The following is a 15,498-nucleotide window of genomic DNA, read 5'->3' on the forward strand; positions in this document are numbered from 1 at the left end:
AGTACTGCACATCCTCTTAGCCTGAAAGCTATCCTTCACACTATTCAGAAACAAATACCCTGGGCCAGAGAGGATCTGTGTGTTTAGAGAGAGTGGATTTTAGAAAAGATTTCTACAGAGCCTAGCAATGCATTCTGGGAGAATGAGCAAAGTCATTCCATATCGAGGCCATTAACATTCCAGTCCCATCTGCACTTTCTTTCCTCTCTGTGGTTAAAACGCTAACTCTAGAACCATCCCCACTGTGACTGACAGTGCCCCTCCACACTCTTAATACTTCTAACACAGAGGGAATTAAAACGTACAGTCACCACTTGCTCTGACTTCCAACCCATTCCAACAACCTTTAGCTATTACAGTTATTTATACTCAAGGTGAGTACACCAACACATTAAAAATATAAGTGAGAAAAAAAGCCAACAGTAACTAGAACTGTTTTTAGTTAAAAATAAATAAATAAATGAAAAAAAAAAAAACCAAAAAACAAAAAACCAAGTCATCCCAAGAAATGTCTGCCTATAGAAGGCATAAAGAGTAGGCAATCAGGCAAGGGGGTGCACCCCACTATCCTGGCAGAGGCAGGGAACCCGGCTAACAACCTTTGCCATTACCACTGTGGCGCTTACTCAAAATTAGAAGGTTCGTAAACAGATAAAGACAAGTTGAATGTGTCCTGTCATTTGACAGCTTATGAAATGTCATTTGTAGAACTCAAAAAACAAAACAAACAAACCAAAAAAAAAAAAAAAAAAACCAGGAGGGAGTTCACGTTTAGTAAACAGCTAAACAGCGTGTCCTCAAACACAAATCACTATGGCTATAAAGTAATAGAATGTCAGGCCCCGTTTAAGACTTTCTCAGTGGCTCTCAGAGACAGGCCCTCTGCTGAGACCTGAGAAAATAGTCACTGACCAAGGATGCCCAACATGAAATCTACTTCCGGAATTTAGTCATTCTAGAGTTCTAAGTGTTGGCGTTAAAACAGTTATGATCATTTAGATGATCCAGACATCTCACCAACTATTCCAAAAATAAAAATCTCCTTAAAGAATTATATAAGAGTTTTTATTTCTTTCAACATTCAACCAAAACAATTTATTTTTATAGATGTTATCAAATTTAATTTCTTCCTTTGTTTTTATCTTACGTGTATGGGTGTTTTAATTGTATGAATGTCTCTGTACCACATGAGTGCATTACCAAACATTTTTAAGAGTGGCGAGTAAAGCCATTTCTACGGCTGTACTTTAATTTAAAAAAAAAAATCTATCTCCTCTAGCAGAACATGAAACCAAGTTACATCCTCACCAAGAACCCCACTCCAACAGAGAGAACCTCCTCCACAATCACCTTTTTTTTGAGTCCGGAACATTTCCAACTGTTTCTGCTGTTGTCGTCGTAATGTGTTCACAATAGCTATTGCTAACCTCAGTGCTTCTCTGGGGTACCCATGGGAACGCAATGCATCCACTCTTGCACAGGCTGTAGGAACATGTTCTACAACAGAAACCCAAAGGGGTAAAGTTGCCACTGTCCGAACATCCATAAAAGCAGGCTACTGCGGTAAGATGTTTCTCCCCAAGCACCAAAGGAGATATGGGAAACCATTTCTGAACTGAGATCTGAATGAAGAGGGCAGCCCCTTTGCCAGGCACTCATTCCATCCCCCACTGAATGCCTCGATTCTCTCCCTCCCACTCCAATAATGCCATAGAAACTAAACAAAGAAGTAAGTCATGTAAGTGTCTTTCCAGTTTGGCCACTTACCATGCCAGAGAGGCCACCCTCGGGAGTCAAAGAGGGAGTTTTCAGTGTCGTCATGGTAACCGTAGTTGGTGTACAGGTCACTGCTGATGGTGTGCTGCAGGTGAGTATCCTGCCAGTGGAGATCACATGCCTCGATGGCTCTTGTGAACACTGTCCGATGTGGCCTGTTCGATGAATCTGTTTTTTCCACAATTCAGAAAGCTGTGTCAGCTATTATTCGCATGTGAATAAATCAGTCATACCATTCTGTGGCCAGATGTTCATGAACACACCCACACACACTGTCCTGCAGCTCCCTAGGCAGCAGGGTGAAGGGTGAACGGATATTCTCACATCCTAAGTGCATGAAGGCGGTCAGCCTAAAGAGCCTCCAGTCACTCTCTTGTTTTATCAAACCAAACATTCTGCAGCCATTAAAAGCTAAGTTAAAGGCATCCTGCAAAAGGAACTGTCAAGTCGACTCTCCATGCTAGATACAGTCAGAAGAGGCACTCAGCTTAAAAAAATCAACAACAACAAAACAAAAAAGCCACGTGAAAACTCACTGCCCCCCACTTCTGAGGTGCCGTGTTGGGCTGTCCCTGATGGGATCAGCAGCTCTCACAAACACTGTGCAAGAGATGCGACACCAGCCATGGAACCTTTCAGGAAGACGCAGTCAGCCTTAAAAATATGCATAAGGGTTGTGCTTTTGGTTGTATTTTTTAACTATATTGTGCGGTTTTGCACAATTAAAACTATTATGCTTCTTGGGATATAATGATTAAATGCCACTTTATATCCCAAAGGGCATAAATGCATATGTTTAACATTTCACAAAGCCACACAACATAGCTACAAAACAAACCAGCGCACTTACCTTGCCCCTACAGGCTGTCTCCTGACTCCTGGGCAGGTTCCATGACTGGTGTGATGTCCCCAGCATAACGTGTGCCGGGACATCACAAAAGAGCAGAAGCATACAGGCCGAAGGGGGTTCAAGGTTGAGGACCTGACGAAGAGAAGAAATGTTTGGGGAATAAAGGATATTCTCACCTCAGCTCCTTGGATTATTCAACCCCTAAAGAGACCACAGGCACTCCCACCCCTGGGCCCCAACCCTAAACTCACCTTCTCCTGTGGCACTAAATGTCATAGAGCAGTGAACAATTTCATTTACGCAGACCTAACTTTGCTCAAGTATAGTCCCCTTCTCTGCTGTCCAAGACTCAAATAAGTCAGAAGCAAAACAGGACCCTCCTTTATAGCAAGGGTTCACCTTCCTGCCCCACCCTGTCTGAGCACACAGAGGGCAACCATATGGCAAACAACTGAGCTGGGAAGCAGAGCCTAGAGAATCCATCTACTTGGGTTCTCTGTTCTGCTGAGGGAACTGTGCAGAAAACACCATGACTTGTCAGGATCCCACAGTCAGGTACTGCCAAGAGTCCAACACACCCCTTACTACAAGTTTAGCTAATGCAGCCACTTGCAAGTCTCACGTCAACTTAGTTATCCGTATCTAGAAGAAGACTATCACAGTGCACAGATGACAGATACAGCCCCATGTCAGCACGCCTGACTAGGACCCTTGCTGGCAGCAGATGGATGACCATCCATAAAGTTGGAAGGATAGGCCCAACTTATAACAGCTTTTTGTCAAGCAAAGTAAATGTGCTGTTCCAAGGAAGAAAAAACAGTTTTAGAACTCATAATCAAATTCCTCAAATTCAAGTATCTTGTAAGTATTTGTAAGTGGCCTTACCACTTACTTTGTTTATTTCAAATTGTAGAGGTAAAACGTAAAACTAAAGGGACTTCAAAATAGCAACTGGCTATTACACATGCTATGAAAGAGAGAGTTAAGGGTTCCAAGCACTGACTTGGCTCTCTATCTACAATACTAATATGAGCACGCAGTGAGGTTCCATTAGAAGAATAAACTGCAGTTTCAGTTTCATGGCAGCACAAAGAAAAATGGAGAACATACACAGCTTTTAAGATTGGTTTGCTCCAAGATACCAACAGAACCAAAAGTCACAAAAGGCTACACTCTCACAAAGTTATATTTAAATGACCATGAAGGCCATATCACACAAGAAGCACAAAAACTGACATATATAACAATATATTAGAAATCTGAGAAAGTAAAAACGGAGTAAGTTTTATTTTTTTAAAGTACCTACAAAAAAGAAACTGGTTTTCTCCCGAAAGAGGATGATCCAGATGCCATTCATCAGTCTAACACGTCACCCTAACCACGGGGGATATCAGAAGCCCCTGCATGTGTACTCTAACACATGTGTGTGAAACATATCTGCCCCACAGGCACAGTGATCTCAGGGGGATGCCATGGCTTTGGCCCCCCAGTCCCCAGGCTCTTCCCTAGATAGAGGTTTTCTAGGTATGAGTAAACATACCCTCTGTGGGATGATAAATAACCGGCACCCTCTGGGGAATGGCTCTTCTCTAACCCTCAGAAAGGGCTGCGAGTGTTTTGCTAAGAGCAGACACACTGGCTGCAAGGCACACACAGGCACAATAGCTGCCAGCTCTGTCTTTGGATACAGACCTAGATTCACACTGCCTAGACCAAACTGTGCTGTCCTGCAGGCCAGACCACTTCTTCTTTAACTATACTGGTGTTTTGCCTTCCTATGTGCCTGTGTCCACAGAGGCCACACAGTGCATAAGATCCCCTGAAACTGGAGTTACAGATGGCTGTAAGCAACTATGTGAATGCTGGGAACTGAATCCAGGGCCTCTTCAAGAGCAGTTAAGTGCTCTAACTGCTGAACAATGCTTCCAAACCCATCCGTTTCTATAAATACAAATGTGAAGTGTAGGATGCCCCCCCCCCACAGCAGCAACCTCAGAAAACGTCCAATTAATGAAACAAAAGATAAAAGGTCATCTATGGAAACATCAAAGAGCCACTCCCTAGCCATGAAAAGAATGAACATTGACCGATTAAACTTGACAACTAGGAGAAAAATGGAGATCTGAGGGGTACATTTAATTATTAAATAACATCACCACGAGCACGAGATAGACAGGGTTGACTTCAAATACTGAATTCCCAAGGCCAGCACCCCCAGGTAAAAGAGGGCCTGCCAATCATCTTCCTAGGCCCTGAAACCTCTTCTCATTGAACTAGTCCCTGTGGACTTTCATTGTAAAGACAGAAACCCGGCCAATGACACATCAGCACACTGCATAGCATCTCCTTTAGGAGTATCAGTTCCTGTAACAGCAAAGAATGCTTGGTTCTGGGTCCTTCCGACGGTGATTCCAATCCTGCTTCTATGCTATGATTTTAATCGCTTTCAAGTCCCCCACAGAGCATAAAGTCATTCAAGAACATTGGAATGAGTTAGTAAATGAGAGTAGATTTGTCCAAGACTTAAGAATGTGATTCTGCAAAAGATGAGAAAATTCAGCAGCATCTCAGAGAATAAAGCCAAGCTAAGGGGTAGTTCATTTTTAAAGAACCACAGGCTAAAACAATCTGGAAACATTTGGGAGCATTTCTTGGTTGTCTCAGAGACTGAAGGGCACTATTTACCTACTATGGGTGGGATCTAATATACTACATAACCTTTCACACAAGGAATTTCCCTGATGCAAGTGCCAACAGTATCCATCACAGGCCCCTCAGTGTTACATTTCCTTGCTAATATCCGAAATCTAAGAATGTTTAATTAAATACACAATAGCCCAAATCTAAACTGACCAACAAAGCCAAAAATCCTCAAGTCTCTCAATACCATTTTACATGGTAATAATATATTATTGCCCTAGTCTACATCTTTAGTTAAAAGGTAAAATTTGAACTAAACCATTAGTGGATTATTTTAATCCATATCAATACTTAAGAATATCATATCTACAATGTGTATAAAAAATGTTCTCACTTAAAATAAGGCACACATTCAAAGTAAACATGTATTGTCCTTGAATTAAATAAGTCCCCACACTCATTATCTGTTAATACTACAAACACACACACCAAGAGGTGGGTAGGAACTTGCATGATGCCACCATGGACTCACCTTGGTTGGCATTTGCCCCCTGAGGCAGGGCATTGGTCAGGTTGGGTAATTCACTGCCATGATTTCCATCTTCCCATGGGCAGACATCAACACTGTTCCATTTTTTCAGTTGTTTTAGCCAGCTGGCCTTCTGTTCCAACTTACAGTGGGGGTTTAAAACTATACACATCCACAGAGCACCTAATTAAAGAGGACAAAGAAACAAATTTCAAAACAATTACACAAAAGGTTCACAGTTAACAGCTTAAGAAGAATTCTGGATTACTTCAAGATGGACACAAGTCTGCCAGCTCTCCTAATATAAGACAAGATACAACCTAATCTTAACTCAAAGAACAAAGTGCTATTAAATATAAAGATGAGATGTATTTCACAAGTTCTAACTGTGGCCACATTCTTATTTGTATTAAACTTTATATATAAAAGTCAGTAACAAACAATCCTAGGGCCTAATTTAAACACACTAGTCCTTCAATATACTATTCCACATCATTCTTCCCCAATTTAAATGTACTTTCAAAGATTATCTTTGTACGATAAAATTATACAAAGAATATATAAGAATAAAATTATACTATAGACATATGTTTCCTAGTCTCTTTACTAGAATTTCAAACATTATGTTTATTAATTAATATCTGTAATTATGTGCATGTGTGTACACATTCTCATACACACACATCCACACACACACACAGACACACACACAGAGGTAAATGGAAAAAAGTCATTTAGGCTTAGAAGTCAATAAAATAAAACTTTTATAAATAAAGCTCAAAGCCAAGCATGGTAACACACAACTGCCATTTGGGAAGCTACAGCAGGAGAGTCACAAGTCTGAGGAAGCCTATGCTACATAGTGAATCGATAGCAGTCAAATACAATCTCAGAGACAACCAAACCAAACAAAATTAAAACATCTCCCATCACAGCTCCATTAAGCACACTTTCCTAAGCAATTCTAATGGGTACCAATCTTCATAAAAATCACTAAATGCTAATAAACACATTTCTCTAGTTTTTCAAAAGAAAAAAAAATAAATGCAATGGAAAGGAATAACTCATAATTTAAATATAACAATGGTGATTCATTATGCTTTCTGCACAGTTCAAAAAAGGTAGTTCACACAAATATTTTAAGTTTTAAATATAAATTTCGAAGATGATACCCCCCCCCCAGAACATTCACAGCATGTTTTCTCTAGAAAGGCATGCATGTCTGTCTAGGTTTTGATGACTCTTTGTCAGCTGGGTAAAAAAGGTAGAAATGAACAAGATGAACAGTTTTCTTTGTCCAAAAGGGATGCTTCACAGTCCTTCCTATTTAGTGCACAGAATACTGTGTATGTAAAATAGCGTAAAACAAAATACAGTTTGTAAAAACAAAAAGAAACTTCAACTTGCTTAAGCCCCAGATATTTACAATCTGCCTTTAAAATTTTTCAAATGCCAGTTAAAAACAAAATATGCTCAGCTAAGACAGAGTAAGCCCACCACAGCCTCACTTCCTCTCAGTGATCACAACTAAGAACTCTGTGGACAAAACAAAAAACAGTAACCCAAGGACTTTGAGAGGTAAACATCAGGAAGCTGGCAGAGAGGAAATCAGACAGCGAGGAAGCATATGGCTCTTATTTTCCATCACCCCCTCACCCAGTTTTTCTTCTGGATTTGACTTAAGATTAATAACTTCTCTTATGGAATACTGCAGGGGCACATGCATGAAAAAATGGAAACTTGACTGTCCCCAGTGTGTTGGGAAAGGAGAACACCCAACTCAGAGTGACTGAGAAGGGCTGTCCAAGTCCCCGTCACAGCATGTACAGAGCCAAGGCAGAGCAGCAGGGGCTCTGACCACGGACACTGGAGCGCTCCCCCAAAGTGATGTGACAAGGTATGGTCCCATCACCTTAGCTGGTTGCTTGTTTTAATTTTGTTTACCCTCCATGAAATTTTAATAGAATCCCGAGTCTTACAATATCCAAAATGACTGGAATCTAAAATCTTGGCTTACAAAGATGCGGGAAAAATGTGTCAACTCTCAAGAAAAAACTCTACATCAAGTAAAATGTTAGAAATGGAGATTTGAAAAGTCATAGTAATTGTGTTCTGTGAGTATGAAGGGAAAAGTAATTATGAGAAAAAAATATTATTCCCAGTAATGAAATGAAAAATATAAACAACTAAACAAATTTTAGAGGAAAAAAAAAAAAACCCCACTACATTTACTGAATGGGATGGAAAAGGGTGAATTTCGGGAGGGGAACTACCTCGTGGGACAAACGGAATACCCAGATGGCACTGGATTCCAAGATGAGAGGTGGAGGCCTGGGACAATAACTACTAACCCTTTTCAGATTTGCAGAGCGATGTTAATTCTCAGATCTAAGATGCTTAGTCACCCTCAGAAAGGGGTCTGTTCACAGAAAACCAAGGCCATCCATAGTATAGTCAAGCTGCTGGGAGCAGAGAAAAAACCGAGCAAGCAAAAAAAAAGAAAAATCAGAAATTACACAGGACAGAATACAATAAATGACACCAGCTGAGTGTTAAAAGAAACTGAAAACCCAATCCAGAATTCTACGGGCAGTGACAAAAATCACCCAGGAAGTATGGTGATACAGGCATTCTCAGAAAAAGGAAAACACAGAGCATTATTACAGAAAGAAAGATCTGTCTTAGAAAAAGGCTAAAGCCCTGATTAATGAGAAACAACCCTGAAAAGAAAGCTGATAATCTTGAAGTAAAGAATAACAGAAATAATGTCTGAGGAAATACATCATTTTTGCCAGTTTTGTTCTTTAGAAATAAATGAATATTCAAACAGTTTTATAAATTTTTAAATGTATAATATATATTTTAAGAACTACAATAAAGAGGGAGATAAAGATATCTATGATTATTAGACATTTAATGTGGCAAAAACAATTAATTCAATATTAGGTGCAGGCATGTTTTGCTATGCCACAAAATAAAAAGGATAAAGTAACATTTAACAACAATCCAATTAAGATGAAGTTCATGAAAACAGTTACAGAAAACAAATCAGTACAGAGAATAGAAAGAAAACAAAATATCCTCAACTATGTCAATAATTTCATGAGACATTGTGGTCTTGAACTAGAGATGAAACTTAGCTTGCCTCACATGCATGAAGCCATGGGCTCCATACTTGGCACAGCCAAATACACACGTGTGTGTGTGTGTGTGTGTGTGTGTATGTGTGTGTGTGTGTGCCTACACATGTAAAATGTATCTATGTTCTAAACATACCAGTTAAAAGGGGAAATCAAGTCAGATTAAAAGCTAAGAACCAATACTATGTTGTACATAAAGTATGACAATAAATGCAAAAGGATTAGAAAGACCATGGAGACACTTTCAAAATAAAGCTGGAACTTCACTGTAGACTTGAGCACAGGTATGGAGTCAGACATTACATGATAATAAGCATTTTCTCCAAAGATACAGTCCTAAGCTATACTTAAGGCTTCAACACAAAAGCAAAAATAGAACTATAAGGGAAACCAACAAAATTTCAGCTTATTTGTAGAGTTCAATACTGCTCTCTCAATAACTGACAGAACATGTGCACAGAAAATTAGCAAATAGCTCAACGAGTAAGGGAAGTCAAAGTGGACCACACACTTAAAAATCCAACTTAGCAACACAAAACTCCAACAACATACCTTGAGCTAGGTAAAAATGCAGCTGGAATACCAAAAGCATGGCCTATGAAAGAAAAACTGACAAAATGGACTTCATCCAAGTTGAAAAGCTTGCTCTACAACGACAAAAGAGGCCAGTCTCAAAAGGCTCCATACTATGTGATCTGCAAAAGGCGAACTAATGGGGATGGGGGCTATCAGTGGTTGCCCCAGCAATTAGGCAAAAGCCAGCCATGAAGATGGGAAGAGGACAGAGAATGTTTAAGATGGTGAAACTCCTCAGAGTACGATGCTGCAAAGGCAGGAATACACCACAAAGAAATCCTGTCTCAAAAAGACCAAACCAAAGGAAATCAAACCAAAAACACTGGTAACAACTACAGGCAAGGAGCCAAAGTCTAGGGGCATGAAGTAGTGGACAGCTACCTGCAAAACACATTTACCACAGGATCCAGAACTCATTCCTACACATTTGCCAAGGAGAATTAGCAAATGGCCACACAAAAATGTGGAAAGCTATGCTATTAGTTTGACTGAGAACAAAGAAAGACCAAAAACAAACTATGGTCTATCCATATAAAAGAACAAACTAAGCCTTGATACACTACACAGATACAAATGCACGTGGGTTGGTGATGAATATATTTTAACGACATTTTTATAGTGTTCACAGCATGTGTTTTATAGTATAGAAAGAATCAGACAACCTTAAATTCATCATCACTACAGTTAACGGTTAACATTTGCAACACACGGCCTAGAGTCTGGTCCTTAGTGCTGAAAGAACCACCAAGCAAATTGCCATATACTGGATGTCCACTATAAGCTTTATTTAAAACCTGGCAATCACACCTAATCAACTCATTATAGTAATACTCTTCAAAATTATTACTATTTCAATTTTAAAGTGAATGTCTTAGTCAATTCAGTCACTATAACTACATTTTACAGGCAACAGAACAAGCCAGTCTTCTGGAGGCCCAAGTGAAAGATCAGGGTTCCAGCAACTCAGAATACCCCTTCCCGATGGGCAGCAGCATCTTCCTGACGGATGGCCCCTTCCTGAGCATCCTCACATGGCATAATGGCACCGCAGCTCCGCCTGCCCCCCCCCCAGGGCATCTTTCAAAAGGCATTAATTCTACCATGAGATCTCAGTCCTATTCCCCTCCCCAAAGATCAGCCTCTCAGCACCAGCACCTTGACAGCTCAGATCTCATGCGAAGCTGGGGTGGCTACAAATATTCAGACATGGAGGGGGGGGGAATCAAACTCAAGATCCTAAATGTTCTTGGCTCATTTCAAAGATTTCTACAGGACCCGAGGAAAATAGAGATTCATAAAATTTGCCTCGAGTTTTCATGTTCACATTTCCCTAATTAGAAAAATTCCCAGTTTTCAGGAGAAATACTTCTTTTCCCCCAAAAGCTAAGTCTTTACTAATTTGCTTGTAACACCCTTTTATTGCTCACCTCCCTAAAGAGAGGTTTCATCCTAAATGGGTGTTCTTAATGCTAGATTCAAGTTTAGTGCCATAATAGATATGCTCTTTTATCTTAACAGTCATTAATACAAAGGCTGTAATTAGCTTTAACAACCAAATTAACCAAATTGAGTAAGTCATTCTCCAAATTTTATTAATTCAGAGCCCCACTTTGGGCATTTATCTCCTTTCCCTCCAGTGTGCCTTTGTAGCTTTAAAAGAAGTTCTTTACTGGTTAAACTCCACTTTCTCTGACATGGTAACCCCTTCAAAGATTCACCTGGAAGGTGGTAAGATGTGGTTAGGAGTTAGCATTGCCAGGGCCCTATGCTGGACCTGTAGGACACATAGTACAGTACTTCTGATTTTCATTACAGAGGATGCTTACTTGTTAGGAATTACAATGAAAACAAACTCCATATATTCACATTGATTTCCTAGGTTCAGGGCCTCAAAGTAAATAATGCTAGTACCAAATCCAGTTTCAGAATTATCTATATTTCAGCTCTACCTTTTCCTACCACTGTGGTGATCTGAATTGGAAACACAGGTTCAGGCATTTGGACACGGGATTCTCAGCTGGCCACATGGTTTGGAAGGTCTAGGTGGCGCGGCCTTACTGTGGCAATGTATCATAGGGGCAGGCTTTGAGATTCTACAGCCTTGCCCTCTCTTCCATTCTCTGCTTTGTGTTTGAAGGTGCGAACGTTCAGGTCCCTGCAGTCATGCCTGACACTTGTTGTTACATAGTCTTTTCTCTGCAGAATAAGCCAGTTTCTTTTTTTTATTACAGTGACAGAAAAAAAAAAAAAAATGACTAATACAGAAGTTGGAACCACAGAAGTGTGGTTATAAAGAACCTGACCATGTTGGTTTCTTTTGCGAAAGTGTGGAAGACTAGAACTTGTGGACTAGAAAATTGGTTGAAATCATAACTTAAAGGTAGGGAATTCCAGTTAAGAGCCTAGAAACTGTAGTGCTCAGAGCAATGTGAACTACGCAGGCCCAGTTAAAGGTTTCAAATGGGGAATAATATTAGCAAATGGTCTGGAGGCCAGTCATGTGAAATTTCTGAGGAAGAATCCAGCTGCCTTCTGCCCATGTACTGGGAACTTGCTTGAGAATAACGTAAAAAGTAATGGACTAATCTAATGGAGGAGAATTTAAGGCTGCATAATGTTGAGTCTGTGACAGGGTTGTTACAGATTCCCCATATGCAGGCCTACAGTGAACGAGAACAAGTCTCACAGGAAGAAATGAAGAATACACAGTGTAGAGAAATAGCACTATGAAGTTTAGGGTGAAAGACAAGCCACGGGCTGAAAGTGGATGCAACCGCTAAGGAAATCAGGCCCACAAAGAATTTGTAAGACTTTATTCTCTACTCTTGTTGAGATCAGACTGTACCCAGTTCTAGGTTAACCCAGATAGTGGAAATTTTGTTGTTTTGTTATGAGCTTGTGCTTTACACCTAGAGACTCCATTTTACAAGCTGCCTTTGATGCCATTTTGAGGATGGTAGATCAGTTGGCATTTGAATAGACAATGAATAAGCCCCATCTGTCTGGTACCACCCACTAGCAACAACTGATCAGGGCATTCCTGGAGTAGACAGTCTATCTCTCTATAAATTGAAGAGGGTGAATTGCTGCTACAGAGGCATACAGATGTGCTGAAATCCTACCAGGAGAACTAGGACCAAGAACTCATCATATACACATTACTAAGGAAAGGGTGAAACCTCACTTGGACCCTATGATCAGCCTATCATATGATGACTTGGTATGTGCATCAGGACGCAGACAACTCATGACTATTACATCAGTCTTGCTCAGTCCTCACCGCTTACCCAGCCTATTTGAACTGCTGTTCATCCCGTTTGTCACCTGTCTGGACCTGCTGCCTATGAATTTTGGACCCTTCACTGCTCTTAGTATCACCTCACGCTTGCAGCTCAACTCTAACTCTGCAGCCAGTCTCTCAAACAGCAGCAGGCCTGTCCATTAGACTGTGACATTGTAGAAAGATAAACTTGTCTGTTTTTGACTCAGTGCACTCATGACTAGTACCCATTATCAATAACATTTATAAATAATCTTAAATTTAACAAATATATCTATTTTTAAGGACAAACCTTAGTCTTCCTTACTGCTATTTTCTTTCTCTAAAATATGATCCAATACTCAGAATAATGGCTTTCAAACAGGGAGGGCTCTGTGTCCTTCTAGGACATACCTGGCCATAGGCAGTGTTATTTTAGTCATATAAAATAAGCTCCAGAGACACTGCTTAAACATCCCACAACACAAGGGATGAACCTCCACAACCAAGAACAACTTGCGAATGTGTGAATATTATTAGCTCAAATAATCACATGCAAATAAATCAATCAACAGACGAAAGAGCTGTAAGCCAAACAAGAAGCCATTATACAAACTTAACAAAATAGAAGGTACCCAAACACACTGCATTATTATTACATGCTGCTTTGTATGCAAATTTTTATCCCTTCAAGGAAAATCCTAACAATATCAAGTTACACATGTTGGGTTTCTAATTAGATTCTACATTTAACGTTTTTAAATGTCTGTCTTTAGGGTACAAAGATAGTTCCATCTAATTCAACTAACATTTCTAAAAGTGAATGGCATCTATACTTATTTACCTGACAACAACTGCTGTCATTTTACTGAATCTTTACCACACATTAACCCTGTTTAAATAACACATTAACCCTGTATAAATATTTACATAATTATCACATTACCCTCACCCCCCCAAAAAAAAAAACCAAACAAAAGGCACTACTCTGTAGACAAAGAAACAAGTTTAGAGAGATGATGCTACTAAAGGAAGGAGGAAAAATGTTCAAGGATTCTTGTTTCCTCAAAAACAATGTCCTTAAATACTACAGCTATTTTAACCTTTAGCTATGTAACCAGATAGTTGGGTTTTTGTTATTTTTTTTAAAGTTTGTATTAATGAAAATTCCAAGGCTATTGATTTTAGTTTAGTTTTTTCGACAGATTCATCTCTTGTATTTTATACAAATAATAAATATTTTATTAACTAAAATTATGACTATCCTGAAATCTTACAGTTAATAACCCTGTAGTCTATTTAATTGTGTTCTTTTAAAAAAAATGTATCTTTATTTTTACTGCATGACTGTTTTGCCTACACACATGTCTGTTTGCTATGCGTGTGTCTGGTCCCTGTGGAGGTCGGAACAGGAGTCACAGGTGGCTGTGAACCATTGTGTAGGTGCTGGAAATCAACCCTGGGTCTTCTGTAAGAACACCCAGGGCTTTAACCCAATAAGCCATCTCTCTAACACCGAACACCTGCCTTTAGCTGTGTTCTTACACACTTGATTCATATATAAGTAATTCAAACAAGAACCACAGGTCCATCGAATAAAGCCCAATTAAACAAAATAAAGCTGCAGGTTTTCAGAACTGACAGACACAGAAAAGAGGCAATTTCAGTGAAGATTGAAACAGTAGATGGGCAACAAAAGCTAACCAGAATTCAAGAGCGCTTATTCAGGTCAGATGGCATCTGTCTTGTCTGGAAACACTATGGTCTGCTCTGTTAAAGTTCAGCCTGCACCAGCACTTCTGGGGGACCCTTCTGCCTGGTGGCATATATCCTTGACATGGAATTATGAATTGTGAGCAGATAACTCAGCTGCAGATGCCCACTATTCCTAACTCTCCGAGCAGCTCCTTTGTCTTGTGTTTTGTTGGTGTTGTTAGTATCAAATCAATCCTGTAAGTCATAGATCTTTGTGGGGAGTTTTTTTGTTTTGTTTTAAGAGGGGAAGGAGGTAGAGTAATTAATATAACCCTGTTCATCTTCTGTAATGGATACCTCATTTATAAATGCTGCTCTAGGAAGGAACAGGTGTGCATGGTGCCGGGAAAACAGAGATGGTGACAATGGAGAAAAGGCCAGCGCCGGGCAGAGAAGCAGCGCCATCTCCAACAGATTAAAAGTCAGAGGATGGAAAGTTTAGTGTCGACATACTATTGTCATGGAAAGCCTTATGAAGTAGTGCAGGCCAAGTAAAGCAATCACTTTTAGTATTTCCAATGGCTATTAAAAAAAAATACAATATTTATTTTTGTTCTCAGAGGCTATTATAATAGTATAAATTTCATGCATGATCCAATTATCTAATCATATTTATTTAGAGGCCATGAAATACCTAATTGCAGCCACAAAAAGGAGATCACTGGCGTAATTAGTTGTGCTAGCAAAATGCAGTCACAAAACTTCTTGGGTCAGACCACATGAAAACCGTGACCCTAATCATGACAGCGTTATTAACAGCATAATGAAGTTTTAGTACATCAATCACTCTACGTTTGGAAAAGTAAGTTTAAATGGCCAAATGGTCTTCTTTAAATTTGATACGATAGCTTTTAATTTATTAAAACATTTCTGGAACTTTTTCAAAATCAGACCCAAGGGATAGTGAAGCAAGCTCCCAGAATCATTTTAAATAAGGTTTCTTTCTTTTTATCATAAAGGAAAATAGTTAAAG

General features: G+C 39.5%; 1 protein-coding gene across 1 annotated transcript in view; it reads right to left on the minus strand.

Annotated features, from left to right (window-relative positions):
* Nucleotides 1-15,498, minus strand: part of Zswim6 (zinc finger SWIM-type containing 6) — a 154,037-nt gene that overhangs the window by 16,473 nt on the left and 122,066 nt on the right. The window contains exons 5-7 of the mRNA XM_051182902.1: nucleotides 5,799-5,978; nucleotides 1,768-1,944; nucleotides 1,351-1,497 (exon numbers count right to left, since the gene is read on the minus strand). Coding sequence (XP_051038859.1) covers nucleotides 1,351-1,497; nucleotides 1,768-1,944; nucleotides 5,799-5,978 — 504 coding nt within the window. The remainder of the gene's footprint in view (nucleotides 1-1,350; nucleotides 1,498-1,767; nucleotides 1,945-5,798; nucleotides 5,979-15,498) is intronic.

The sequence above is a fragment of the Phodopus roborovskii genome, unplaced genomic scaffold, assembly GCF_943737965.1.
Source record: "Phodopus roborovskii unplaced genomic scaffold, PHOROB, whole genome shotgun sequence".
Classification (NCBI taxonomy): Eukaryota; Metazoa; Chordata; class Mammalia; order Rodentia; family Cricetidae; genus Phodopus; species Phodopus roborovskii.